This window comes from Patiria miniata, unplaced genomic scaffold (assembly GCF_015706575.1).
Source record: "Patiria miniata isolate m_02_andy unplaced genomic scaffold, ASM1570657v1 HiC_scaffold_22, whole genome shotgun sequence".
NCBI classification, from domain to species: Eukaryota; Metazoa; Echinodermata; class Asteroidea; order Valvatida; family Asterinidae; genus Patiria; species Patiria miniata.
Window position 1 is genome coordinate 13,734,827 of NW_024037061.1, and position 25,351 is coordinate 13,760,177.

A 25,351-nucleotide genomic window follows, 5' to 3' on the forward strand; every position below is an offset into this window, starting at 1 on the left:
TCAATGGGTACCACCTTGTGTCTTCAACTTGTGGTCGCCGGGTTAGTTAAATGCCTATTTTAAATGTTATTTTTATCACTTTATATGGAATTTAGGCCTTTCTTACCGCGCCTAAGGGTTGCGTACGGGTTCAAACAATACATGAAAACAAATTTTGTAGAATCATACATTTTTCAGTATGTTGTGGCAAGACCGAAATGCGAATGTTCATGGCAGAGCATTGGCTGGAAATAACATTTTCCAGTTGAACGAGTTCAATGACCGAGTATTCGAAAAGTTGTAGTAAAACAAACATCCATTTTTTTGAAGGCCGAGCCTGTATTTTATCCTTTTTTGTAAATTTAAAATAGCCTTCTTTATTAAGATTTTATTTTCAAAACCCTTATCTGTGTTGTGCATACACTATTCATTCCCGTACGAACTAAGCACTTTTCTTCGTTGTTTCTCAATAACACCCAAATGAACGTTTGGAAACTTTGTTTTGGGTACAAAATTATAGTAATGGTCGAGTCTTTGCACAAATCACACAGAAAAATCAGAAGGCTTCTTTGTCGAGGGTGTTGGGGGGGGGGGGGACATATCCACTTAACTCCCCGGAAAAAAAAATATGTTAACACTATAGCCAGTTAAGTATGTCACGGTGTCATAAAGTGACACGAGGGAATTTTGGCCATTATAAATAAACTGAATGAAAACCTGGGTTTTTTTTTTGTTCACGAGATTCTTTTTCTTTGCAGGTCACAAACCTTTAATAGTGATATTATTATCGAAGATAAAAGACAGATTGAAATGTACCCATTAACTATTTTGCAACTACATGTATACATGACGAAGGATATGGCTTAAAGCAGGTAGAGCACAATCTTTCTGTACTAAGCAAGCTCGAAGCTCAATGAAACTAACTACATTGTGTAATTCCAATATATAATATATTGTCAAGCAAACCTTTGGTTAACCACCTTGAACTTGTAACAATCTTTTGCTTCCCTTTAGGGCCTACTTAGCCTTATTTGGAACAATCTTTTCAAATTTGAGGATTCAGGACTGTTTTAGGATTAATAGAGTAGAGAGTTTTGTATTTTAACTTTTTTTTAAATGAAGAGACATATTTATACATGGATTTGTAACAGATGATGATTCGTTTTAACTATTTTTTTTCCAGTTTGATGCCCGTCATAAGAGGTCAATTAATATTCAAATGTTATATTTATATATAGTCATTGAAAGGAGAATATGTTGTCACAGATTTGTGTGTGTGTGTGTGTGTGTAAATATGGCGCATTTTACATAACACCTTATTAATGTCTAATTGTTCTATTCTTCTAAAACGGAAACATAACACGTTTTTTTCAATTTGCCAATGTAAAATAAATGGTTCCATTCAAAAGATGTACCCTTTTTGTATTTTTTTGTGATACTATGTTACGCACAAAGTGCTGTTGCAATAATTGCATACCTTTTTATAAGGCCCAACACAGGGTATTATGGGCAACACCCTTGCCCTGCTTCGACTGCCGTATGTCGGCGATACTGAATCCCTTGTTTAATTGGCTGATATTGGCTGACAAAGGGGAAAATACATGTATGCACTAAACAGTCTCTGGACGGCTCGATACCTGTGTCAGACTTGAACTTGGACTCGGAAAACACAAACAGCATTTACCCAAATCAAACAGCGCCCTCCTATTGTGTCTGCCATATCTCTAATGGTAAAAGGCCTGTATCCTTTGCATGCATGGATAATATCATGCAGTGAAACTTTTACTGACTGTGGTCAATGCCCAGACCAAATGTTGGCTGAAGATAAACACTGGTAACCTTTCCCGTTTCTGTGGGAGACAAAAACTTATCCAAAGGGACACTCTTTGTTTTTACTCGCCCTGTATTGAGCACCGGACACTATTGGGCACGTATTACTTGACAAAATGGTGTCCTGGCGTCTATTGCGCATGCTCATGGGACTCTATTTGACACCGGACAGTGTTTGGCACGCCAGCAAATGCAGGCGGTTTTAGGGAGCGGGGGTGAATGGTTTGGTTGTTGAAGTCCTGGTTTTTTCAAGGTGGGGGGGGGGGGGGGGGGGGGGGTGAGTTGGGGGAGGATTGTCAACAGAAACGTAACTACGGGGGGGGGGGCGGCACGGGGGGCACGTGCCAAAACTGTTGGGCAAACTACGTCCGCAATGATTACGCATAATTGTGTAACGTCCAGTACATGCACTGTGAATTCAAGAACACATCGATTTTGCCGTTAGTATAGTAGTTGATGTGTTTTGAAATAAGTTTTGAATGCCATACAACTGAGCAGGTATTCGCAAGAAATTTCTTCCCCGTACGGTGAGTATGCATTCTTCATAAGTTTATAAGCTGATTTTCGTACCTGTTCATAATTTCGTATTCATATTCTTGGGAGTGTGCTATTTGAGGTATTTATACTGGCCTTGCTAGTCCAAGTAGGCCTACATTGAGAACAAAATCCACTGTTTCAGTCATACAAAACTAATAATAATATATAACGTTAGTTACTTAGCCTTAGCTTCGAGTAGTCCGAGTAGCTAGGACTCTACGAATCGCCTTTTTTTATTTTATACATTTGGACATGATCGGGCGATAGTAGAGTCCTAGGTACATAGCCATATTGTGTTACTAATTTTTTCCTGAATTTGAATTCAGGAAAAGGAGACTTGTGCATGGCTCTGGCTAGACTGTTAAGCATCAGACAGACCAATCACAGGGCACTTTGATTGGTAACCTGACCAATCACAGGGCACTTTGATTGGTCACCAAACAGGCTCTGAAGATGGCCTTCTTCAGAGCCTGTTTGGAGAGCATTCTTCTCTATGGAGCCGAAACCTTGACCATGAAGAAAGAGCTTCAAGAAAGCCTTGATGGCACATACACCAGGCTTCAATATGAGGGTGCAGAACATTTCATGGCGTGAGCATAGGACTAAAGAACAGATTTACGGGGACATTTCACCTATCTCTGCTATTGTTGCTCAACGACGTGTTCGCTTTGCTGGCCACTGCTACTGTGCTGTAAACCAGGTCATATCCGATGTATTATGTTGGAGACTTCCATGCCCTAATAGAGGACGAAGACCCTTCAACTACATATTGATGTGATTGGCAGAGACACCCAATGTGAAATTGAGGGATAAAGCCACCTGGCGTGGCGTTGTGAACGAGATCTCGGTTACGACCGCTAGATGATGATGATGACGATGGCACGGTGAATATGGTCCACAATTGCCGGTGCTTAAAGATGTTTGTGTGGGTAGGCCTATTTATGTGTTTTATGGCACACTGCGGTACTTGTTAGGCCCCCGAATTTTTCGTAGGCCCTAGGCAGAGTGCATATACTGCGCCTATTGGATAATCCAGGCCTGACGGACTGTACGTCATTATTCTTCGCATTGTGTCCTCTCTACATGTTTCTTCAGGCTTGCGAGCTACAGTGTCTGGGCGCTTTTGAGTAATCCTTGGTTTCAGTACCAGAAATTATTAATAATAATATCTTTAACAAGGTTTTTCAGGAAAATAAAACACTGAAAGTTTACTTTTCAAGCCGTCTTTTTTTATTTTTAATGTGTTCAGTATTAATTATTGTACTATCATTTGAGTAAATTAAAATTAATCAAGGTATTAAATACAAAACTTGTACAGAGTGTATTCATTTTGGGCAGCTATAATCTACAAAGTTATTCGTGCCCTTTACACAGGAACAAAGACTTGTGCACAGTGAGGGCGCCCTGTGCAAGCTGTCTATTCTAAAGGGTGGAACTGCTGATAAATATGGTTCATAATTCTTGGCAAGTCATTGGGAGAATAATTCATTGATATCTAAACGATTTTATCACTGCAACATTTGATTAAATTACAAGATATAGATAATTATATTCTACAACAAACGCACACAACCATAGCCGTTTGATTCATAGCTATATAATAAAATATTAATATAGGCCTACTGCATAGATTTAAAAATAAAAATTAACTTGTTGAGTGACCTTACATAAGAATGTGATAAACTCAAAAGATCTTTAATGCCTCCACCAACCTATCATTTCATTCTAGGGTAAAAAAGAAAAGTCTTTTGAAATAGAGAATCATTTCTGCAAAACAAATTTCTAGCTGGTTTGTCAAATTAAATAAACAAAAGAATACAGAGTTGTTTCTTTTTAAGAACCAGTTCAGAAAAATGAACATTATCAATATACCTTTCAAGAGAGTAAAATATAATCAGTCTGAAATCAATCACGCAAGTGTTAATCAACCAATCAGCAGGCAATTTTTAATTTATGCACAGAAAAAAAACATGCGTAGGGTCGGTCAGGGTGTGTTTGGAAATGTATCTCAAGTACACAACCATGATACAATAACACCAATTGCTATGGTCATCATAATACAAGTAATATAACCATGGTAGATCCAGAATTTTCCAAAGACCATTTGAAGATTTGTTCAAGGGGGTGGGGGTTGAGTGGGCAGGGGGGCATGGGTGGATGAGGCATTGAAGTCAATGGATAAAAAGAACCAAGGTCTGAAATCATGGTTGACAATAGTGACTGATGAAAAAGTGATATTATTCAGTGTACTTCAGAATATTTGAACTGTTTTCTATTATGGAAAAATTTAGTTGAGGTGAAGGTGGTGAGTTTGTTTCTGCATTCATTGGGGGACGTTGAACAATAGAGGACATAGGGTCCCCAATTCCAGGGGGTCCCCAATTTGGCGATCATGTACAAAACATAATGGGAGGTCTCCCTAAAAAGTTGAAGTACAAACAAAAGTGGGACAATAGGGGGTCCCCGATTGCAGGTAAATACACACTTGTATGGGTGGGAGGGGGTTGGGTTGGGGGTGGGGGTGTGGGTGTGGGGTGTTGGGGGGTTTGTCCACCTCAAACATCCCCCTTTGTATCTGCCCTTGACTACTTATATTTAAGATTATTCAACTTTTCTGATCATCTCTAGAGCCAGTTTTTCATGGAGTCGATGTCGATGTTACCGCCGCACAGAATGACCCCCACATTCTTGATGTCTGGTGACAGGGCTTTGAATTTGTCTGACATCACAGCGGCCACGCCCACTCCTGCTGAGGGTTCAATGCACAGCTTCATGCACTGCCACACCAGCTTAGTACTCTCCTGTGGGTGATGAAAACAAAATTGCCCTTGATTATACAGAATTTTAAAAAGGTGCAGTAACCATCCAGCCAACTGAGTTTCACTTCTACGACTGGGTATGGACTCTGTGCAAAAGAGGGCGCCCTTTTACCTGATGGATTTCTGTGTATTAAAAAACTAATACAGTTTTTATGTTTAAGAAATTGATAATTCTGACAAACAATTAACACACATTTATGTGTCAACATGAGTTCTAGAACTACATTTATACTACACGCTTCAGCATTTGTCGCTGGTACCACAAACCGGACAGGAATAAGTAACAATTCATTTGTTTCTAATTCAAATTTTTGGAAAACTTCAAAGTTCCCAACGAATGAATTTTGGCCATTTGAATGATTGAATAAGCCTACTTTTTGATAAATGAAACTAGGGTTGATCGAAAGTGTAAAGGCACTGCAGCACGGAAGCATGAAGAAATCACGATGAAGAAATTATCAATGGCTTGCAATCTGTGGAGTATTCTGGTAAAACCCCAAAGAAGAAAGCAGGGAGGCCAAAATCAATCCAACCTGATTCTCCCTTTTAAAAAAGAAGTGATCATTACCTTGATTTCTTCTTCTGTCACTGTGATGACATCATCAACCAGATCCCGCACGATTGGCCAAGCCACGTCGCCCAGAGAGATACGCAACCCATCAGCGACCGTGTTTGGGTAATGGTCCTGTCGGATGTGCTTTTTGGCGACGAAGGACTGGTAACAGTCGTTGGCCAACTCCGGCTCTGCTGCAATGACTTTGATGCCAGGCTGCAAAGTCTGTTGGTGGTTTGAAGAGACAAAGCCACAAAGTGGAAATGTTATTTCACAAAGTCTTTCCAGCTTGCTTGTCGTCAAAAGCTAGACGGACTTGCTGGTGGTAGAAGTGCATGCAACTTGGTAATTAGAAAGGGTAGATATTCCAGGATGCAAAAATCGTCTCTCACATTTTGTCATGGTTTTCACTGATAAGATTTGAAACTTTGCATTGCGGAAGTGTAAACTAGTGACGGTTTGCGGTTTTACCTGGAAGAATTATCCAGTAATCATCCAGCTCTATAAAACATCAAGACAATGGACTGCTCCATGATGTGTGACCCTGGAATGTAATCCAAAGTATCATTGAAAAGCATAAAGCTTCGGCTTTAAGATGATACCATGCTTTCTGCTGGTAGACATAGTCTGACCATAATAACCCTTTAAATAAGGATTACCTTTTTTTTAAAGTCACCCTGTGTATACCCAAACCAAATACTGCCCTAATTATCTAACCTGCTTTTTTTTGATGAAACAAAAATGGGTTCTGTACTGCAAATCCTTATAGTCAGGTGGCTTAGATCTAATTTTCGTCAAGATCGTGACCGACTGGTCCAAAGCACCAAACTTGGCAGATATATTCTTATAGACCTAGAGAAGATATTTAGAAGGGGTGACACCTGAAATTCTTTTGGGAAGGGTGCCTAATTTGCATAAATCGTTAATCCCTGACGTGTAATATATTTATTCCCATCTTTGGGTATATTTCCATTTTTTAATTTTTTTGAAAAGTATATTTTGGGGATTCTACTTACATATCTTTACTTAAATAACATTTTCCAAAGCATATAAGTGACTGAATAATTATGAGGACATAGTAACGATCCAAAATGGCTACTATTATGACTTAAAATTGCGCGCATTTACCTTGTCTCCAAATATCATCAATTAGTCTTGCCAAACATTAGCATTGATGAACTTCAAATTCACCAAGTAGCTTACTGGTACAGCTACCCTATTAAAACCTTATGCAAAATCATGTGAACTATGATAACATTGTGATATTAAGCCCAGAAAACAAAAACTGGGGAAAAACGAGGTGTCCATAAATTAGGCTAACAAGTAGGTGAATGGTTGCCTAACATGGAACACTGGAACAAGTTCAAGGAAATTCCCCTAATTATTGTTGAGAAAACGTTTTGGCGTAGACAAAATTATTGTAAACAACAATAATCTCTTATTTAGGGGGATTTTTTGAACTTGTTTAGGTTCCCACGTTACCCTTCCCGTACTAGCCCAATTTACGGACACTACATTTTCTCCCCTTTTTTGGTCTTTTGGGCTAAGCATCAAGATGTTATCAATTTTCACTTAATTTCCCACTTATTTTTGTTAGGGTAACTATGCCAGTAAGTAACTTTGTTAATTTGAAGCTCATCAATACCCACGTTTGGCGAGACTAGTTGATGATATCTGAGGAAAAGGTAAATGCGCGTAACTTTAGGGTAAAATAGTAGCAATTGTGGTTCTTTACTATCCTCCTAATTATTCAGTCACTTATATGTTTTACAAAATGTTATTGAAGTAAGAATATGCAAGTAGAATCACAAAATACACTTTTCAAAAAAATAAAAAAATAAAAATATACCCAAATATGGGAATAAATATATTACACGGCAGGGATTAACAATTTATGCAAATTAGGCAACCTTCCCAAAAGAATTTCAGGTGTCACCCCTTCTAAATATCTTCTTTAGGGCTATAAGAATATATCTGCCAAGTTTGGTGCTTTGGACCAGTCGGTCACGATTCCGACCATATGCCACCTGACTATTACACAACACCCAATAAATCCTACATGATAAATTACACGAAATACCTTAGCAGCTACGAGAATCCCCGATAACATGCCACCGCCTCCTACTGGAGCAATGATCGCATCCAACTTCTCATCAACCTTGATAAAAAAACAAGTCAGGTGTGTTTACAAACACAAATGCCCCGCAACCGTGACTGTTCCCATGACATAACACCACTCTTTTAACATCAACTTACATGTACCTTGGTCACATGGAACATTCATTGACAGCATTAGTGTCTTCTGTAGGTTTTATATGAATTAATCCCTAATCCCTATAATCTCAGAATAAATACAAGATTTCTATTGTTTTAGCCACTGTGAACTTGACCCTTGACCTTTTGGCCCCAAATTCAATCGGCTTCTTAGGATTACCAAGAACAATCCACAAACCAAATTTGAAGTTCATATGTTAAGTATTTCTCAAGTTATCGCGCTGACAAGATTTCTATTGTTTTAGCCACTGTGAACTTGACACTTGACCTTTTGACCCCAAATGCAATAGGCTTCTTAGGATTGCCAAGAACAATCCACAAACCAAATTTGAAGTTCACATGTGAAGTATTTCTCAAGTTATTGCGCTGACAAGATTTCTATTGTTTTAGCCACTGTGAACTTGACCTTTGGCCTTTTGGCCCCAAATGCAAAAGGCTTCTTAGGATTGCCAAAAACAATCCACAAACAAAATTTGAAGTTCACATGTAAAGTATTTCTCAAGTTATCGCACTGACAAGATTTCTATTGTTTTAGCCACTGTGAACTTGACCTTTGGCCTTTTGGCCCCAAATGCGAAAGGCTTCTTAGGATTGCCAAAAACAATCCACAAACCAAATTTGAAGTTCACATGTAAAGTATTTCTCAAGTTATCGCGCTGACAAGATTTCTATTGTTTTAGCCACTGTGAACTTGACCTTTGGCCTTTTGGCCCCAAATGCGAAAGGCTTCTTAGGATTGCCAAAAACAATCCACAAACCAAATTTGAAGTTCACATGTAAAGTATTTCTCAAGTTATCGCGCTGACAAGATTTCTATTGTTTTAGCCACTGTGAACTTGACCTTTGGCCTTTTGGCCCCAAATGCGAAAGGCTTCTTAGGATTACCAAGAACAATTCATTAACCAAATTTGAAGTTCATATGTTAAGTATTTCTCAAGTTATCGCGTTGACAAGATTTCTATTGTTTTAGCCACTGTGAACTTGACCTTTGGCCTTTTGGCCCCAAATGCGAAAGGCTTTTTAGGGTTACCAAGAACAATCCACAAACCAAATTTGAAGTTCATATGTTAAGTATTTCTCAAGTTATCGCGCTGACAAGATTTGTCCGGACACACCCACCCACCCACCCACCCACCCACCCACCCACCCACCCACCCACCCACCCACCCACCCACCCACCCACCCACCCACCCACCCACCCACCCACCCACCCACCCACCCACCCACCCACCCACCCACCCACCCACCCCCACCCACCCACCCACCCACCCACCCACCCACCACCCCCCACCCACCCACCCACCCACCCACCCACCCACCCACCCCCCCACCCACCCACCCAATTGTGTGATGTCTGCCCCACCCAATGGTGTGATGTCCGCCCCACCCAATGGTGTGATGTCCACCCCACCCAATGGTGTGATGTTTGCCCCACCCAATGGTGTGATGTCTGCCCCACCCAATGGTGTGATGTCTGCTCCATCAAATGGTGGGATGTCCACCCCACCCAATGGTGGGATGTCCACCCCACCCAATGGTTTGATGTCCGCCCCACCCAATGGTAAGATGTCTGCTCCATCCAATGGTGGGATGTCCACCCCACCCAATGGTGTGATGTCTGCCCCACCCAATGGTGTGATGTCTGCTCCACCCAATGGTGTGTGTCTGCCCCACCCAATGTTGTGATGTCTGCCCCACCAAATGGTGTGATGTCCGCCCCACCCAATGGTGTGATGTCCGCCCCACCCAATGGTGTAATGTCCGCCCCACCCAATGGTGTGATGTCTGCCCCACCCAATGTTGTGATGTCTGCCCCACCCAATGTTGTGATATCTGCCCCACCCAATGGTGTAATGTCCGCCCCACCCAATGGTGTGATGTCTGCCCCACCAAATGGTGTGATGTCTGCCCACCCAATGGTGTGATGTCCGCCCACCCAATGTTGTGATGTTCGCTTCACCCAATGGTGTGATGTCCGCTCCACCCAATGGTGTGATGTCTGCTCCACCCAATGGTGTGATGTCTGCCCACCCAATGGTGTGATGTCCGCTTCACCCAATGGTGTGATGTCCGCTTCACCCAATGGTGTGATGTCCGCCTCGCCCAATGGTGTGATGTTTGCCCCACCCAATTGTGTGATGTCTGCCCCACCCAATGGTGTGATGTCCGCCCCACCCAATGGTGTGATGTCCACCCCACCCAATGGTGTGATGTTTGCCCCACCCAATGGTGTGATGTCTGCCCCACCCAATGGTGTGATGTCCGCTCCACCCAATGGTGTGATGTCCACCCCACCCAATGGTGTGATGTTTGCCCCACCCAATGGTGTGATGTCCGCCCCACCCAATGGTGTGATGTCCGCTCCACCCAATGGTGTGATGTCCGCTCCACCCAATGGTGTGATGTCCGCTTCACCCAATGGTGTGATGTCCACTCCACCCAATGTTGTGATGTCTGCCCCACCCAATGGTGTGATGTCCGCCTCGCCCAATGGTGTGATGTCCACCCCACCCAATGGTGTGATGTCTGCCCCACCCAATGGTGTGATGTCCGCCCCACCCAATGGTGGGATGTCCGCCTCGCCCAATGGTGTGATGTCCACCCCACCCAATGGTGTGATGTCTGCCCCACCCAATGGTGTGATGTCCGCCCCACCCAATGGTGGGATGTCCGCCTCGCCCAATGGTGTGATGTCCACTCCACCCAATGTTGTGATGTCCGCCCCACCCAATGGTGTGATGTCTGCTCCACCCAATGGTGTGATGTCCGCTCCACCCAATGGTGTGATGTCTGCCCCACCCAATGGTGTGATGTTCGCTCCACCCAATGGTGTGATGTCTGCCCCACCCAATGGTGTGATGTCCACCCCACCCAATGGTGTGATGTTTGCCCCACCCAATGGTGTGATGTCTGCCCCACCCAATGGTGTGATGTCCGCTCCACCCAATGGTGTGATGTCCGCTCCACCCAATGGTGTGATGTCCACCCCACCCAATGGTGTGATGTCTGCCCCACCCAATGGTGTGATGTTTGCCCCACCCAATGGTGTGATGTCTGCCCCACCCAATGGTGTGATGTCCGCTCCACCCAATGGTGTGATGTCCGCCCCACCCAATGGTGTGATGTCTGCCCTACCCAATGGTGTGATGTCTGCCCCACCCAATGGTGTAATGTCTGCTCCACCCAATGGTGTGATGTCTGCCCCACCCAATGGTGTGATGTCTGCCCCACCCAATGGTGTGATGTTCGCACCACCCAATGGTGTGATGTCCGCCCTACCCAATTGTGTTATGTCTGCCTCACCCAATGGTGTGATGTCTGCCCCACCCAATGGTGTGATGTACTACATAATAGTTTGGAATGTCCTTGTCTGAGGAGATTGGTATTGTTTACCTGTTCAAACATTTCTGTGAACATAGTTCCCTGTCCGGCCATGATGTCATGATGCTGTGAGGTAGGTGCATACACAGCTCCTTTCTCCTCCACTACCTTATCTTTAGCTGCGATACGACCCTGAACAATTAACAGAAAGTTTCCTTATCAGACGAGATTGGTATTGTTTACCTGTTCAAACATTTCTGTGAACATAGTTCCCTGGCCGGCCATGATGTCATGGTGTTGGGAGGAGGGTGCATACACAGCTCCTTTCTCCTCCACCACCTTATCTTTAGCTGCGACACGACCCTGAACGATAAGAGAAAAATCAAACTGATGAGCTAACTATAATCCTAACATATCCACAAAGACATCCTAGTTTAGCTCAAGAGGAGCTGTATAAGGATTACAAGTATCAAGCATCAAGACTACAGGTTTCAGAGCATTTTGCATGAATTGCAGAAGAGAGCCCTTGTACCATTATTTTTTATGGGCTTTAAGGGATGCACAGCGATGGATTTTGGACTATTTTTTTTCCTAGCACAAAATGCCAAAGGAGCTAGGATGAAGCGAGGGTGGATGTTAGTCCTGTGTTTCTGGCTGAAAATGTTTTGAAGATCCACGTGATGAATTTTTCTCTGGAACACATTTTGTGCACATTTCTACTCCTCTTAAACATATAAAAACTATTTGACATCCCTTTTTGGTGAAATTTTGTTAAAAAGCAAACTTCTTTTATTTTAAACATTAATAAAATGACCAATGCTTTGACTATTTAAGATGATGGAAAAACCGGCCTGCAAAAGTCTCGGTCTCGGAAGTCCGGTCTCAGTCTCAAAGAGCTGGTCTTGGTCTGGGTCTCGGTCTCGAACGCCTCGGTCTTGGTTTCGGTCTCTGATATGGAGGTATCGACTACAACACTGTGAGGCGTGCACATTAGCTTGATTACAGCAGAATTTCTCAGCTTAATAGTGCAGGGCCACGGTTTTTAAAAATAGATTAATTCATCTGGTTGAGACTGCCTTGGTGTTGGCTTGACCGCGCTCACCAGAGACTGAATCCAGCTGTGTTAGGTGAACAAAAACCAGTACAAGTCCTCAACCAAGACTAGCTCCAGCCACCCTCTCTGTTTAACTAATTCTGATCAAAAGTGATCTCAATGAGTTACTCATGATTCATAAATACCTCAGACAGTTTAGCCATTCCTATTGGTCGAGAGCCCGTCACGTGGCCGGTATTAAACGGATGATAAAGACATGGCTAGCTGGTCTTAAACACTTTTCCAGTGTCACAATAAAATGTGGACTCCTAAAAATCCAGTGCCTCTTATCGTTTCATTGGTTGAACGTTCACAATCCTCACGTAGGCATGCGCAACACTACCAGGGAGTTAGAATTTTATAGTTCTAAATTCAAAATGCAACGCGCCAGGTGCGTTCTGCGCGACATCGCATAGAACACGATACGCGCGCGTCAATCTCCATAAAAGGGTTGTTTTCATCTTACTCGCCAGCTGAACACTCCATTATTTTGCAGGAGGGATGATTCAAAAAGCATAAAGTGAATTTGTTGAACAAAATCGGGATGTTTTGAACGAATTATATGATTTTTTTTTACCGAAAAGGTATTTATGAATGGGAATAAATATGTACTCCGTCGGTATTTATCACTCTGTTTAATACCACTTAGAGTCTGGGTGCTGATAATTACCCTCGCCTCCGGCTCGGGTAATTATCAGCACCCAGACTCTAAGTGGTATTAAACAGAGTGATAAAAACCTCCGGAGCACACATTTATTCCCTTATTAAAGAACCTGACAAAAAAGACCAACCTGTTCAGTAGGTGTGCACAGTATCAGTTCCGCGCCATACTCTTTCACAGCATCCTGTTTGCACTGTGGTGCAATGCTGGGCATGACCACGTAAGCCTTGGCGCCCAGTAGATTGGAGGCAAGAGCAAGACTCTGGGCAAAGTTACCGCTGCTGTGGGTGGTGACGCAGGGTGCCGGACCGTCCTTCGACTGCTCCAGGAGCTTGGATAAGAAGTTGACTGCTCCGCGGAACTTGCAAAGGAAAAAAAGATGGAAACCAAAAAAGTAAATTTATTTGAAAATTGTTTATTGAAATTATGAAAGGCTGAAAAGTTGATGAACTAGTATGGCATAGGCAAATTTGTTAGTTAGAGGGGCTGGGGTTGGGTTGAGGGGCTGGGTTGAGGGGCTTGGCTTTGGGTTGGAAGGTGGGGGTCCTGGGGTGACTTGGTGGGAAGGGTTGGGGTTTGAATTGGGGGTGGGTTGGGGTAAGGCGGAGGGAGGGGGAGGGGAGTTGGTGTCTCCTAGGCCCCATTGTTACCACCTACCAGCTGCCGAGACAGGACCAAATTACCTTGAAAGATCCAGTTCGCTGGAACAGCTCGCATTTGAAGAACACTTTGCGTCCAGCCTTCGCATCCATACGATGTGATGTCATCACAGGTGTCTTGGTGGCATAGCCCTTGATGCGCTGCTCCGCCTGCCGGACGTCATCGATGGTGAATCCTTGGTCTGTCACACTCATGATGTTGATTGGCTTCTTCTATTCACAGACAAAATATCACTTTATGAACAACCAGTATATTACTTTGCAAAGTAGAACCATTACCAACAAGAGCTGCTAAAGTGGCTATACACACGATTTCAAATTAAGTGTAGAGAAAATCATTTTACAGGTTGGTGGGGACAGACTGCTTTAGCCTGCAAAAGTCACTTTGGTCATGTTGGTACAGGACAGTCATCTGCAAAAGTCAGTTTTGAACAGAACTCGTAAAAATAGAGCCGAGGTGTCCTAAAGATAAGGATTACCCTGATTTCAACTTAGTCCGATTAACTTGGACCCAACTTATTGCCTTTGGTCTGGCGATAGTCAGACCATGTCCAAATGTTTAAAAAGGCGATAAGTTGGGTCCAAGTTAGCCCCACTAGTGAGGCCGCGGTATGCTGTGCTGAACCTTTGCGCAGCATACCGCGGCCACGAGTAGTGGGGCTAGGTCCAAGTTACTCGGACTAGCCTAGGACTTAGTCCGAGTAACTTGGACCCAACTTATCGCCTGTTTTGAACATTTGGACATGGTCTGACTATCGCCAGACCATGTCCAAATGTTAAAAAAGGCGATAAGTTGGGTCCAATTAGTTACTCGGACTACCTAGGCCTAACCAGTGCAACCACCACACAGCTATTTGTTTGTACCAAACTTTTTATAGCTCCATGACCATGTTTGTACTAAATTGTAGGCCTACCTGTACTTTCTCGGGATACTCACACTGTAGACCAAGCTAGACAAATGCAGGCTCCGCCCCCTGAGCATCAGTGCAGCGCAGCTGGCCAGATGTAGATTCGATTATCCGATTAACTTGGGATTCGATTAACCCCCGCGCGACCGGTGACCAGACCCCAGCCTTATTTGATAAATAACTACAAGAATATAATTTATTACAAAATGAGGCGTTTCATGGTAGGCAAAAATACAACGACATCAATATATTTATAAAGGACATTTTCCTGCCTCAAATCTTAAAATTGGGCTACTCATTAACCCACATTTAAAAAGGGTCCTGAAGAGCCTGTCATGGCCGCGCCCTTAGGCGAAGTTGATCTGTGCACAAGTGCGATCTGTTAGCACGGTAGATATTGTCATCCTTAAAAACGTCTTAAGTTTTATGGACAGGAATAAAGGTATTTGATTTTCGGGTATGTAGGTATATAGGCATACATGTATAGGGATATAGATAACTGTTTCTTATACAGGGCAGTGCTTCTGTGGCAGCGAAACTAGGACATTTGTGCGGTATTTTAACGAAACTTAAAATTGGAGTCGGACGATAGAGGGCGTTATTATACAGTTTCGGCTAGCTGGAGTTAATAACCTCAGCCCTATATAATATATTTTATCGTTGGAAAAAAATCCATACTCGATCACCACTTTTTCCAATTAATTTTCAATTAATCTTTTCATATGCCAAGAAAAATAAATTATGGTTATTCCCTCCACTTTCCCTCCTCTACTCTCACCCTCTCCTTTCCTTAATTTCTATTTATCAATCAGTCACTTACTTCATTAAGATTGAAACCTCGGACGCTTGCTTGATACACGAGACTCTTAACCGCTAGGCCGCGCACGATCGCTGTTGCAATGATCAATCTTTGGACGTATTTGAATTAGCCATTGAAATAAACTAAATATTCATGAGAAAATAAATATTCATAATGACGTATTGCACTATCATTGGCCGTCTCATGCGACGTCATGGTTGTCGATGTCATGCGTATAACGTACCGCTGTTCCAGACACTTCAATCAGTTTTGACCGGCTGCTTCAACTCGGATATCTGCACTACATGTGCATCCAAAATGTGCTCTAAAAACACATTTTTACTAATTTTTTTTCGCATGTCCGCTGTTTCCTGGATTCCTCTTGGTTGAAATCACAAGGTGAGGTGAAAATGTATTTGTTTGTCGGCAGGTAAGTGGTGATCGGGTATACGATTTTTTCCCGTTGCAACACACTTCGACCCAATGTATGCATGGTTAACCCCTTAACCCTCACTCCCTAGGGGGTGTGCAAAAGCGTATTAAAATTGGAGGGGTGCATTAGTTCTCAAGGCGGGACCTCCACTCAGTGTCCGCATAGCTGGCAACAATTGGTTTGGACTTGAATTGCTTCTTTTCCAGCGATTCCAACCGCGTAGCCAGATGATTTTAGGGGTGTATTTCCGAGTGGCGGGGTTTTCTGCAATTACTCCAATCCCTGCTAGAATTAGGGCACCTGGGGGGGGGGGGGGTGGCTTTAGCTTTGTTGACTTCTTTTTCTTAGTTTTATCTGTTTCAAATTGTTAATAACTGAGTATGCAGATCAGGATGTAGGCCTAATTGTATGTGGTACAACAGTCTGGGGCCAATATCTGACATTTTTGATGTTCGAACTTGACAGCTGTTCAAATAATAATATGTTGATTATTTTTAAATATTCAATGTTTCTTCTCATTTAATTTGCAATCAAAAGTGGTATCAATGAACTTTATACATCACTGCCTGGTATTCACGTTTTTGAAGTTGCAGGTGAAGGCTAAAAACATCTGAAAACCATGTTTGGTCGAGTTGCCCTTGCAGTGGTCATAACTGCAGTGATAGCTTGGCAGCTGGAGTTCTATAAATGGGAGGACATCAGTGCAGCAATCACCCGCAATCTGAATAATGTGATTGGGCATTCAGAGGAACCGGGCCAGCAGGAGGGATCCAAAGAAGAGGCCAAAGCACCCCTGCCACCGCAAGTGGAACAGCCCCAACGACTGCTGACTAAGGAAGAATTGGCACAGTACAATGGCAAAGAGGGGAGCAAGGGTCTTTATCTCGCCCTCTTCGGCCAAGTGTTTGATGTGGGGAAAGGTGCCAGGCACTACGGGCCCGGAGGCGGGTATGAGTTCTTTGCTGGGTGTGATGCAACGAGAGCTTTCGTCACTGGAGAGTTTAACGATGAAGGGTTGGTGGATGATGTGGAAGGACTAAGTCCACAGCAGATGATAGAAGTGGAGACTTGGGTAAACTTTTACAAGAAGGAATACGTACCGGTTGGTGAGTGAAATTGTTAAAAACAAATGGAGCAAGTGTGTTGTGTGCTTAGGCTGTTGTCTTGCAGTAGATGTGATCCTTGTTTATGGAATCATGTTATTGTCCCCGCCCGCTTCCTTTTTGAGGTCGCCTTCTTTTCTTTTTCTTGGAAAAAAATATTAACAAAGAAATGATAAATTTTAAACAGTGACATCAATTTGGCCCATACAAAGCTGGTATGTCATTTCCTGAGTCTAAGTGTTGGCCATTTAAAAAGAAAAGCTGGCGGCCATCTTGAAAAATAGCCCGATCGGGCAGCCATTTTGGCATTTTGGAGGGAAAAAAAAGGGCCTCCTCTGTCCTTTTTTTCAAAAAGGCAGGACGCTAAACATATTTTTTTTATTTGGCCCAATGGGCCCTGGTGTGCAGTCACAGCTCACAATGCCTTTTAAGACATGGCTGAAATACGGCATGAACTGTACCACAGATTTGTAATAAAGTCAATCACAAGTGAGTCCCAAGTCGAGTCACACCACAAGTTAGGTCACAAGAACTGGGGGTAAACATGGAACAGCGAAAATGTCACAATACCACACTTGTGACTTAATTCAGGAGATGTAACTTAATTCAGGAGATTCACAATGCAGTGCGCCACCAAGACTTTGCCATGGAGAGTATACTTTTCAAGTTTACGGTCGACAACATGGCCCATTTGAATGAGTGTCAGTAGACAACTTGAGCTAATTTGTCATAGATTGGGGCAAAGCGTTCTGTCGCCTTTAATACAAAAAAACACCATATTGATAAAAAGAAAAGATAGGGGCAAACAAATACTCGATTCATACGCTTACGAAACTAACTGACCGGAAAAACGAACAATTTCAAATGTCCCGCGCTGTGAATTTGTCGGCCATCTCCCACAATGCACTTGGAAAAATGAACTCTCCGTGGTAAGCTCTTGGTGGCGCACTGCATTGTGAATCGCCCGAATTGAGACTGGATAATGTGAGATGGACCTGTGGTGACTTGAGACTTACTCTATTAAAATCTGCTGACATACAGCGTGTCCCAAAAAAAATGTCCCTCTCATAGACCACAGAATAATTACCAAAATCAAGTTTTATACTCAATTAAGTTTACATATTTAGAAAGCCCACTTAATTTTGTAGTTCCTGTGAAAATTTCAAAGGTCTCGCTTCATTGGTTTCGAATGCACAGGCTTTTATGTAACAGCAGTGCTTTCCGGCCCATTCCAAGTTTGATAAAAAGAAATTCACGCTACAGACATACCATACCTTATTCCATGCTTCACTTTTATTTCAACAACTGTGTTCTTGTTTTTGTGGTCGTGTTTGCTTTCACAGTGTGTGTTCCACTTATGGTTTGTTCTTCAATGTCCAGCTAGTAAACCTTTATTGTCCTCCTGCATATCCTTCCACCTGCAAACTTGGAATGGGCTGAAAAGCACTGCTGTTACATAATAGACAGTGTATTCAAAACCAATGAAGCGAGGCCAATGAAATTTTCACAGAAGTTACAAAATTAAATGGGCTTTCTTAATCTGAACACTAAATTGAGAATAATACTTGATTTTGGAATTAATTTAGCAGTCAATCAGAGGGACATTTTTTTGGGGGGACACACTGTATGATTACAGAAAATCATCTGATGTGGCCTTTTTTCCCCTCACAAAACTTTGATTATTCTTCCACAGAAACGCTCCTGTTGACTCACTTTCGTCTCATACTTTTAATTTAAATCTTAAAATTAATGTGGCCTGACGTTGCGAACTTAGCAAGTTCTTCTTCAGAGGCTAAAACAGAAATGACAGAGGTACATACATTAACAAGGGGGTGCACACAAACATGCAGGGCTGAAAGAAGAAACACAAAAGGAGGATTAGGTGGGAAAGATGCAGGGGAGGGTGGATGAGAGAACAAAGAAACAAAGGAAGATGGCAAACCACAAGGGGTCTGGTGTAAACAGGGGAGGGACCAGAAAGGGGAAGGATCAAAGGTCACAGGGAGTGGGAACGGACAAAAGAGTGTGAGAGTGAAGGGATGATGGGGGGGGGGGGACAGTATTGAGGTGGAAAGGGATGAAAGATGGGGGAAGATGTGTAAACACAAACAAGGAAGACCAGATGGATTATCTGTAACAGAGGACAATGGAGGAAGAAAAGGATTAATCATTTCCAAGTTGGATGTTGAGACCATGTGGTTGAATAGTTCGAAGACGATTCATCCACACCTTCTCTCTGCTGAGGCGAACTGACTCTTTGCGATGGCCAAGAGATTCAATGCCCTGCAAAATCATATCAGAAATGGAGTGGTTAGGCAGGTTGAAGTGATGACCAACAGGGGTGTCTAGTTTCTTGGTGTTGACCGTTGATCGATGGGCATAGAAACGCTTCTTGAGCGTATTCTTAGTCTCACCTACATACTGCACTCCACAGACCCTGCAAGAAATGAGATATATGACATTAGAGGTGTTACAAGTGATGTTACCAATGGTTCTGTGGGTAGTGACAGAAGAGTGGCCAGAAAAGGAGTCAGACTCCTGGATATGAATCTGGCAGACAACACATCTGGAACTGCACTTGAAAGTACCATGCTGGGTGGGAGGGGATGCATCTAAGGATGGGACTTCAGCTCGAACAATCAAGTCCCGTAGATTTCGAGGACGCCTGTAAGCCAATGTGGGGCCGTTGGGGATGGCACGGGCAAGGCGATCTGAAGTATGGAGGATATGATGATTGTCATTAGTGATTTTGCGGAGGGGAGGGAGATTGGGGTGAAACGTGGTAACCAAGGGAATCATGGGTTTGGCCATGGCATCAGGGGCCTTTCCCGTGAGAGCTAGATTTCTGGGGATAGATTTAGCTCTGGCAATGGCACGATGAACTTGGCGAGAGCTGTGGCCCCTGGCCACCAAGTTGTTCCTCAGTATCTGTGTATGGCGGGAGAAATCGGAATCATTAGAACAAATTCTTCTGAGTCTGAGTGCCTGGCTAAACGCTATGCCAGTTTTGCAGTGCCTGGGGTGACAGCTGGAGGAGTGGAGGTACTGGTGGGTGTCTGTGGGTTTGGAATACAGGTCAGTGGTTAGTGAGTTGCCTTGCTTGCGGACAGTGACATCCAGAAAGTGGGTTTGGTGAGCTGAGAACTCCGATGTGAATTTGATGGTTCTGTGGAAGGAATTGATGTGGTTAGTGAAGGCCAAGAGACTGTCCTCATCACTGGTCCAGATGAAGAAAACATCATCAATATATCTCCACCAGATCCAAGGGCGACATGGGGCCGAGGCAAGAATGCGTTCTTCGAGGTCACCCATGAAGAGGCAAGCCATCGACGGGGCCATGCGAGTGCCCATTGCAGTGCCGTGTACCTGTAGATAGTGTTCACCAAGGAAGGAAAAATTGTTCTTCGTTAGTATAAGTCTCATGAGGGTGCCAACATCACTGATGGGAGGAGTCGTGTGTCCCGCTCCCCGTTCTGTGAACCAGGTTCAGCTCAGCCAAGATCTCACGGAATACTACCGTAGAATCCGTCTGCGTGAGTTTTTCCTGGACAGTGAACCGTGTGAGCCAGAGCCTTTTCGAGTCAAGAGTTCATGGGTACCCCCCAAGAATCGTGTGCCAGCCATAGAGACATACGTTCAAGTTATCAATTCCCAAGTCACTAACCCGGACAACTTCCCCCACAGGACTCATGATAATCTCCCCAGAGAGGAGCGCCTGGCTCTCAACTCCTTGCGCTCTCGCACCGACATCATCATCAAGCCAGCAGATAAAGGTTCAGCTGTGGTCATCATGGATCGTCAGCAGTACATTGATGAGGCCCACCTCCAGTTGGATAACCGCACTAACTATACCCGCCTTGACTCTGACCCCACAGGCACTTTCTGTCAAGATATACAACAGGTACTTGACGATATGCGATCACGTGACCAGTTGTCGAAGAAAGCTCACAAATTTCTTTCTCCCTGTGATTGTAGGACTGCCAGATTTTACCTTCTACCCAAGATTCACAAGGCTGGCAACCCCGGTAGACCCATCATCTCCGGTAATGGCTCACCCACGGAACGCATCTCCCTGTTCATTGACAGTTTTCTCAAACCCCTTGTCCCACAGATTTCGTCATACATTCACGACACCCCAGACTTCCTACGCAAGCTTGAAGGAATCAAGGACCAGATTCCCAGCACAGCCATCATTGGGACTTTCGACGTCTCATCTCTGTACACCAACATCCCACATGAGGAGGGTGTTCGTGCTTGCTCCTTGGCTCTGGCCAAGGCAGGACACACGACTCCTCCCATCAGTGATGTTGGCACCCTCATGAGACTTATACTAACGAAGAACAATTTTTCCTTCCTTGGTGAACACTATCTACAGGTACACGGCACTGCAATGGGCACTCGCATGGCCCCGTCGATGGCTTGCCTCTTCATGGGTGACCTCGAAGAACGCATTCTTGCCTCAGCCCCATGTCGCCCTTGGATCTGGTGGAGATATATTGATGATGTTTTCTTCATCTGGACCAGTGATGAGGACAGTCTCTTGGCCTTCACTAACCACATCAATTCCTTCCACAGAACCATCAAATTCACATCGGAGTTCTCAGCTCACCAAACCCACTTTCTGGATGTCACTGTCCGCAAGCAAGGCAACTCACTAACCACTGACCTGTATTCCAAACCCACAGACACCCACCAGTACCCCCACTCCTCCAGCTGTCACCCCAGGCACTGCAAAACTGGCATAGCGTTTAGCCAGGCACTCAGACTCAGAAGAATTTGTTCTAATGATTCCGATTTCTCCCGCCATACACAGATACTGAGGAACAACTTGGTGGCCAGGGGCCACAGCTCTCGCCAAGTTCATCGTGCCATTGCCAGAGCTAAATCTATCCCCAGAAATCTAGCTCTCACGGGAAAGGCCCCTGATGCCATGGCCAAACCCATGATTCCCTTGGTTACCACGTTTCACCCCAATCTCCCTCCCCTCCGCAAAATCACTAATGACAATCATCATATCCTCCATACTTCAGATCGCCTTGCCCGTGCCATCCCCAACGGCCCCACATTGGCTTACAGGCGTCCTCGAAATCTACGGGACTTGATTGTTCGAGCTGAAGTCCCATCCTTAGATGCATCCCCTCCCACCCAGCATGGTACTTTCAAGTGCAGTTCCAGATGTGTTGTCTGCCAGATTCATATCCAGGAGTCTGACTCCTTTTCTGGCCACTCTTCTGTCACTACCCACAGAACCATTGGTAACATCACTTGTAACACCTCTAATGTCATATATCTCATTTCTTGCAGGGTCTGTGGAGTGCAGTATGTAGGTGAGACTAAGAATACGCTCAAGAAGCGTCTCTATGCCCATCGATCAACGGTCAACACCAAGAAACTAGACACCCCTGTTGGTCATCACTTCAACCTGCCTAACCACTCCATTTCTGATATGATTTTGCAGGGCATTGAATCTCTTGGCCATCGCAAAGAGTCAGTTCGCCTCAGCAGAGAGAAGGTGTGGATGAATCGTCTTCGAACTATTCAACCACATGGTCTCAACATCCAACTTGGAAATGATTAATCCTTTTCTTCCTCCATTGTCCTCTGTTACAGATAATCCATCTGGTCTTCCTTGTTTGTGTTTACACATCTTCCCCCATCTTTCATCCCTTTCCACCTCAATACTGTCCCCCCCCCCCATCATCCCTTCACTCTCACACTCTTTTGTCCGTTCCCACTCCCTGTGACCTTTGATCCTTCCCCTTTCTGGTCCCTCCCCTGTTTACACCAGACCCCTTGTGGTTTGCCATCTTCCTTTGTTTCTTTGTTCTCTCATCCACCCTCCCCTGCATCTTTCCCACCTAATCCTCCTTTTGTGTTTCTTCTTTCAGCCCTGCATGTTTGTGTGCACCCCCTTGTTAATGTATGTACCTCTGTCATTTCTGTTTTAGCCTCTGAAGAAGAACTTGCTAAGTTCGCAACGTCAGGCCACATTAATTTTAAGATTTATATATTTCAGGTCCATCCAGTCAGTAAGCAGTTTGCAGCAGTTTTACTTTTGTTCACTTTTAATTTAAGGTAAACTAATTGGAAGACACTATGATGCTTCAGGAGCCCCGACAGACGCATTCAAGAGAGCAGAGCTGGTTTTGGAGGAGGGGAGGAAAGAAAAGGAAAAAGAGGCGGAGTTTAATAGAAAGTATCCCCCTTGCAACTCCTCATGGACTCAAAAAGACGGCACAAAAATATGGTGTTCGGATAAAAGGTGATCAGGTTTCTCAATATTTTATTACTTTTAGCTGTCCTTGTCAGGTCTACTTTGGGCTAGCGCAGTTCAGGCTTCCAAATTCCTTAAGCCTCTTGGGTTTTTCAATTTTTTTTTATGAAAATGACATTTCCTGATACTTTAATGTACTCTAGTGTACAATTTGTACATTGCCAAATTATTTGCAAAACTTTCCCCACAAATTTCCCAAATATAACGTGTAAGTAATGATTAATTCACATACAATTTATGGGTTCTCCAAATGTTTTTTGTGTAGAAAAGCACTTGCGTCTTTCATTTTTCAACAAACCCATTGATGTATACATTTTAAACTTATTTATTTATTGATTTCAACTTTCTCTTTCCTTACAAGGCAAAGAACCTGTAGGTTTTAAAATCCTCCATTTTCACACTTATTCACTTAAGTTTTATATTTTGTGTCCCCAGTGGTGGAATAGTCCGTAAATGGGCTGGTGTTCCAAGACGGTACTTTACTCCTGGCTCCAGCAATTGGCGTTGTGTCTGTGTCCAGGAACGAGACCTTGACAACCCTCATATGAGACTCTTTAATGGCTGTGGTCCGAAAGATGCGTCTTGTTACATGGATAGAAAGTAGGGTAATCCTTACTTTTAGGACCCCTTTCCTATACAAGGTGAAAAAGACTCACCAAACAACTGACTAACCAACAAAAGACTCACCAACAACTGACTAAATGACACTCAAAAGTGACATTCTGATATTGCTTGTCATATAGACCTTTCTGCGCTTGATTGGCAAACTGCATTTTTGCCAACCACGGCTGCAAAACTATGGAAGGTCCAACACTGCAAAAATGAAGAAGAGTTATTACAGATCACCAAAATATTATTTGACATTTGAAAATACAGCATTTTCAACAATAGCTATTAAATAATTCATACACATGCCTTTTTACTATGTGTTGATGGCGTAATGAGGACTTTTTTTGGAAAAATATGTGGGCCAACCACGGCTTCAATTTATGCGCTTACGGCAGCCCATACAAAATGGCGCCAATGTTTACAAACAAAAGAAAGGCCTATATCTGAACAGTATGATGCCTTGAATATCAGCTGGTTTAATTTTGTGGAAAGAGGCTGGCAGGGCTTTGATTTATGAGGGAAAATGAGGGGGAAAACACGTCGATGATGAACAGAAAACTGAGTCAAACAGGGTAGGAAAGTCACATTTTCTTTGAAAATGCTTTCAAAATTACAACTAACATGAATTTATATGAAGAAAAAAGACTGCTTTAGCCTGCAAAAGTCACTTTGGTACTGGACAGTCATCTGCAAAAGTAAGTTTTGAACAGAACTAGTAAAAAAATAGAGGTGTCCTAAAGATAAGGATTACCGAAAGTAGCTTTTTTTTGCTCAGGAGGGAGGTAAGATCACTTTATAATCAGGATGCCTGTTTTCAATTCAGGCTGACACTCTTGATGACGAGCAGGGCATACTGTTCAAAGCGTCGATTTAAACCAACTGGTTCTTCTCAGAACCACACAACTCACTAAGAGATATCTTTCATTCACATGATGTTACTGCAAACCTCCCATTCATCAGGCTTTTCCATGTTTTGGAAAAACAAACTTGGGCTTTCCATCCCTTCACAGGCTGAACAAAATAAATCTTCTCGTAGCATGCACAGAAAAAAAATTGTGCTTGCGATGCTCCATGACACACGCGCATATAGCGCAAAGTACACACGACTGATTTTATTCTAAATGTGCACAAAGCCATGGCATCGATCTCATGAGCATCAGGCTTTGTCGGTGATGCTTTTGAATGTCTCTCCCGATCCCAACTCTCCCATCCTTGCCGGTGAGGGGATACTTGTGAACGGAGCCCATTGTACAGAGCAACTGCCCCATGGCAGATTATCTGAGCAACGGGCTCCGTGCACAAGTACCCCTACAACGGCAACAAAGGGAGAGTTGGTTGAGACCACTGGGAGAGACATTGGAACGCATTGCCGACAACACCTGACACTCATGCGAAGACGCTTTGGCTTTTGTGCACATTCACAGTAAAATAAGTTGTGCTTTAAACTTTGTGCTTTAAATTTCGTGCTACACGCGCGCCCCCGAGTACACACACGTGGT

The 25,351-nt window shown here is 43.5% G+C and overlaps 2 protein-coding genes across 8 annotated transcripts; one reads left to right on the forward strand and one right to left on the reverse strand.

Moving 5' to 3' along the window:
* Window positions 1-4,858: 4,858 nt before the first annotated feature.
* On the reverse strand, window positions 4,859-14,824 carry LOC119730446 (serine racemase-like). 3 transcript variants are annotated; one of them, XM_038203340.1, is made up of 7 exons: window positions 14,664-14,824; window positions 13,751-13,939; window positions 13,198-13,428; window positions 11,386-11,505; window positions 7,799-7,876; window positions 5,734-5,943; window positions 4,859-5,147 (listed from the first exon to the last, which is right to left on the reverse strand). In XM_038203340.1, the coding sequence occupies exons 1-7, from the start codon at window positions 14,706-14,708 to the stop codon at window positions 4,971-4,973; spliced, it is 1,050 nt and encodes a 349-aa protein (XP_038059268.1). In that variant the 5' UTR covers window positions 14,709-14,824; the 3' UTR covers window positions 4,859-4,970. The 3 variants fall into 3 exon arrangements, with proteins under 3 accessions (XP_038059268.1, XP_038059267.1, XP_038059269.1); XM_038203339.1 differs by lacking the exon at window positions 11,386-11,505 and adding an exon at window positions 11,557-11,676 and having other exon boundaries at window positions 4,860-5,147; window positions 14,664-14,821; XM_038203341.1 differs by lacking the exon at window positions 11,386-11,505 and adding an exon at window positions 11,557-11,676 and having other exon boundaries at window positions 4,860-5,147; window positions 14,641-14,813.
* Window positions 14,825-14,911: 87 nt separating this feature from the next.
* LOC119730447 (neuferricin-like) lies at window positions 14,912-25,042 on the forward strand. 5 transcript variants are annotated; one of them, XM_038203344.1, is made up of 4 exons: window positions 14,912-15,091; window positions 16,454-16,972; window positions 23,045-23,231; window positions 23,679-25,042. In XM_038203344.1, the coding sequence occupies exons 2-4, from the start codon at window positions 16,486-16,488 to the stop codon at window positions 23,845-23,847; spliced, it is 843 nt and encodes a 280-aa protein (XP_038059272.1). In that variant the 5' UTR covers window positions 14,912-15,091; window positions 16,454-16,485; the 3' UTR covers window positions 23,848-25,042. The 5 variants fall into 5 exon arrangements, with proteins under 5 accessions (XP_038059272.1, XP_038059273.1, XP_038059270.1 ...); XM_038203345.1 differs by having other exon boundaries at window positions 16,460-16,972; XM_038203342.1 differs by having other exon boundaries at window positions 14,913-15,076.
* The last annotated feature ends 309 nt before the right edge of the window (window positions 25,043-25,351 follow it).

Excerpts from the sequence above, each read along its gene's own strand:
- LOC119730446 (XM_038203340.1), bottom strand. The coding sequence starts at position 14,708 with ATGCTCAGGGGGCGGAGCCTGCATTTGTCTAGCTTGGTCTACAGT. Across the intron at positions 13,940-14,663 it reads TGTCTAGCTTGGTCTACAGT|AAGAAGCCAATCAACATCAT; the intron begins GTGAGTATCCCG and ends GTCTGTGAATAG. Across the intron at positions 5,944-7,798 it reads GGATTCTCGTAGCTGCTAAG|ACTTTGCAGCCTGGCATCAA; the intron begins GTATTTCGTGTA and ends AACCACCAACAG.
- LOC119730447 (XM_038203344.1), top strand. The coding sequence starts at position 16,486 with ATGTTTGGTCGAGTTGCCCTTGCAGTGGTCATAACTGCAGTGATAGCT. Across the intron at positions 16,973-23,044 it reads GAAGGAATACGTACCGGTTG|GTAAACTAATTGGAAGACAC; the intron begins GTGAGTGAAATT and ends TTTTAATTTAAG. Across the intron at positions 23,232-23,678 it reads ATATGGTGTTCGGATAAAAG|TGGTGGAATAGTCCGTAAAT; the intron begins GTGATCAGGTTT and ends TTGTGTCCCCAG.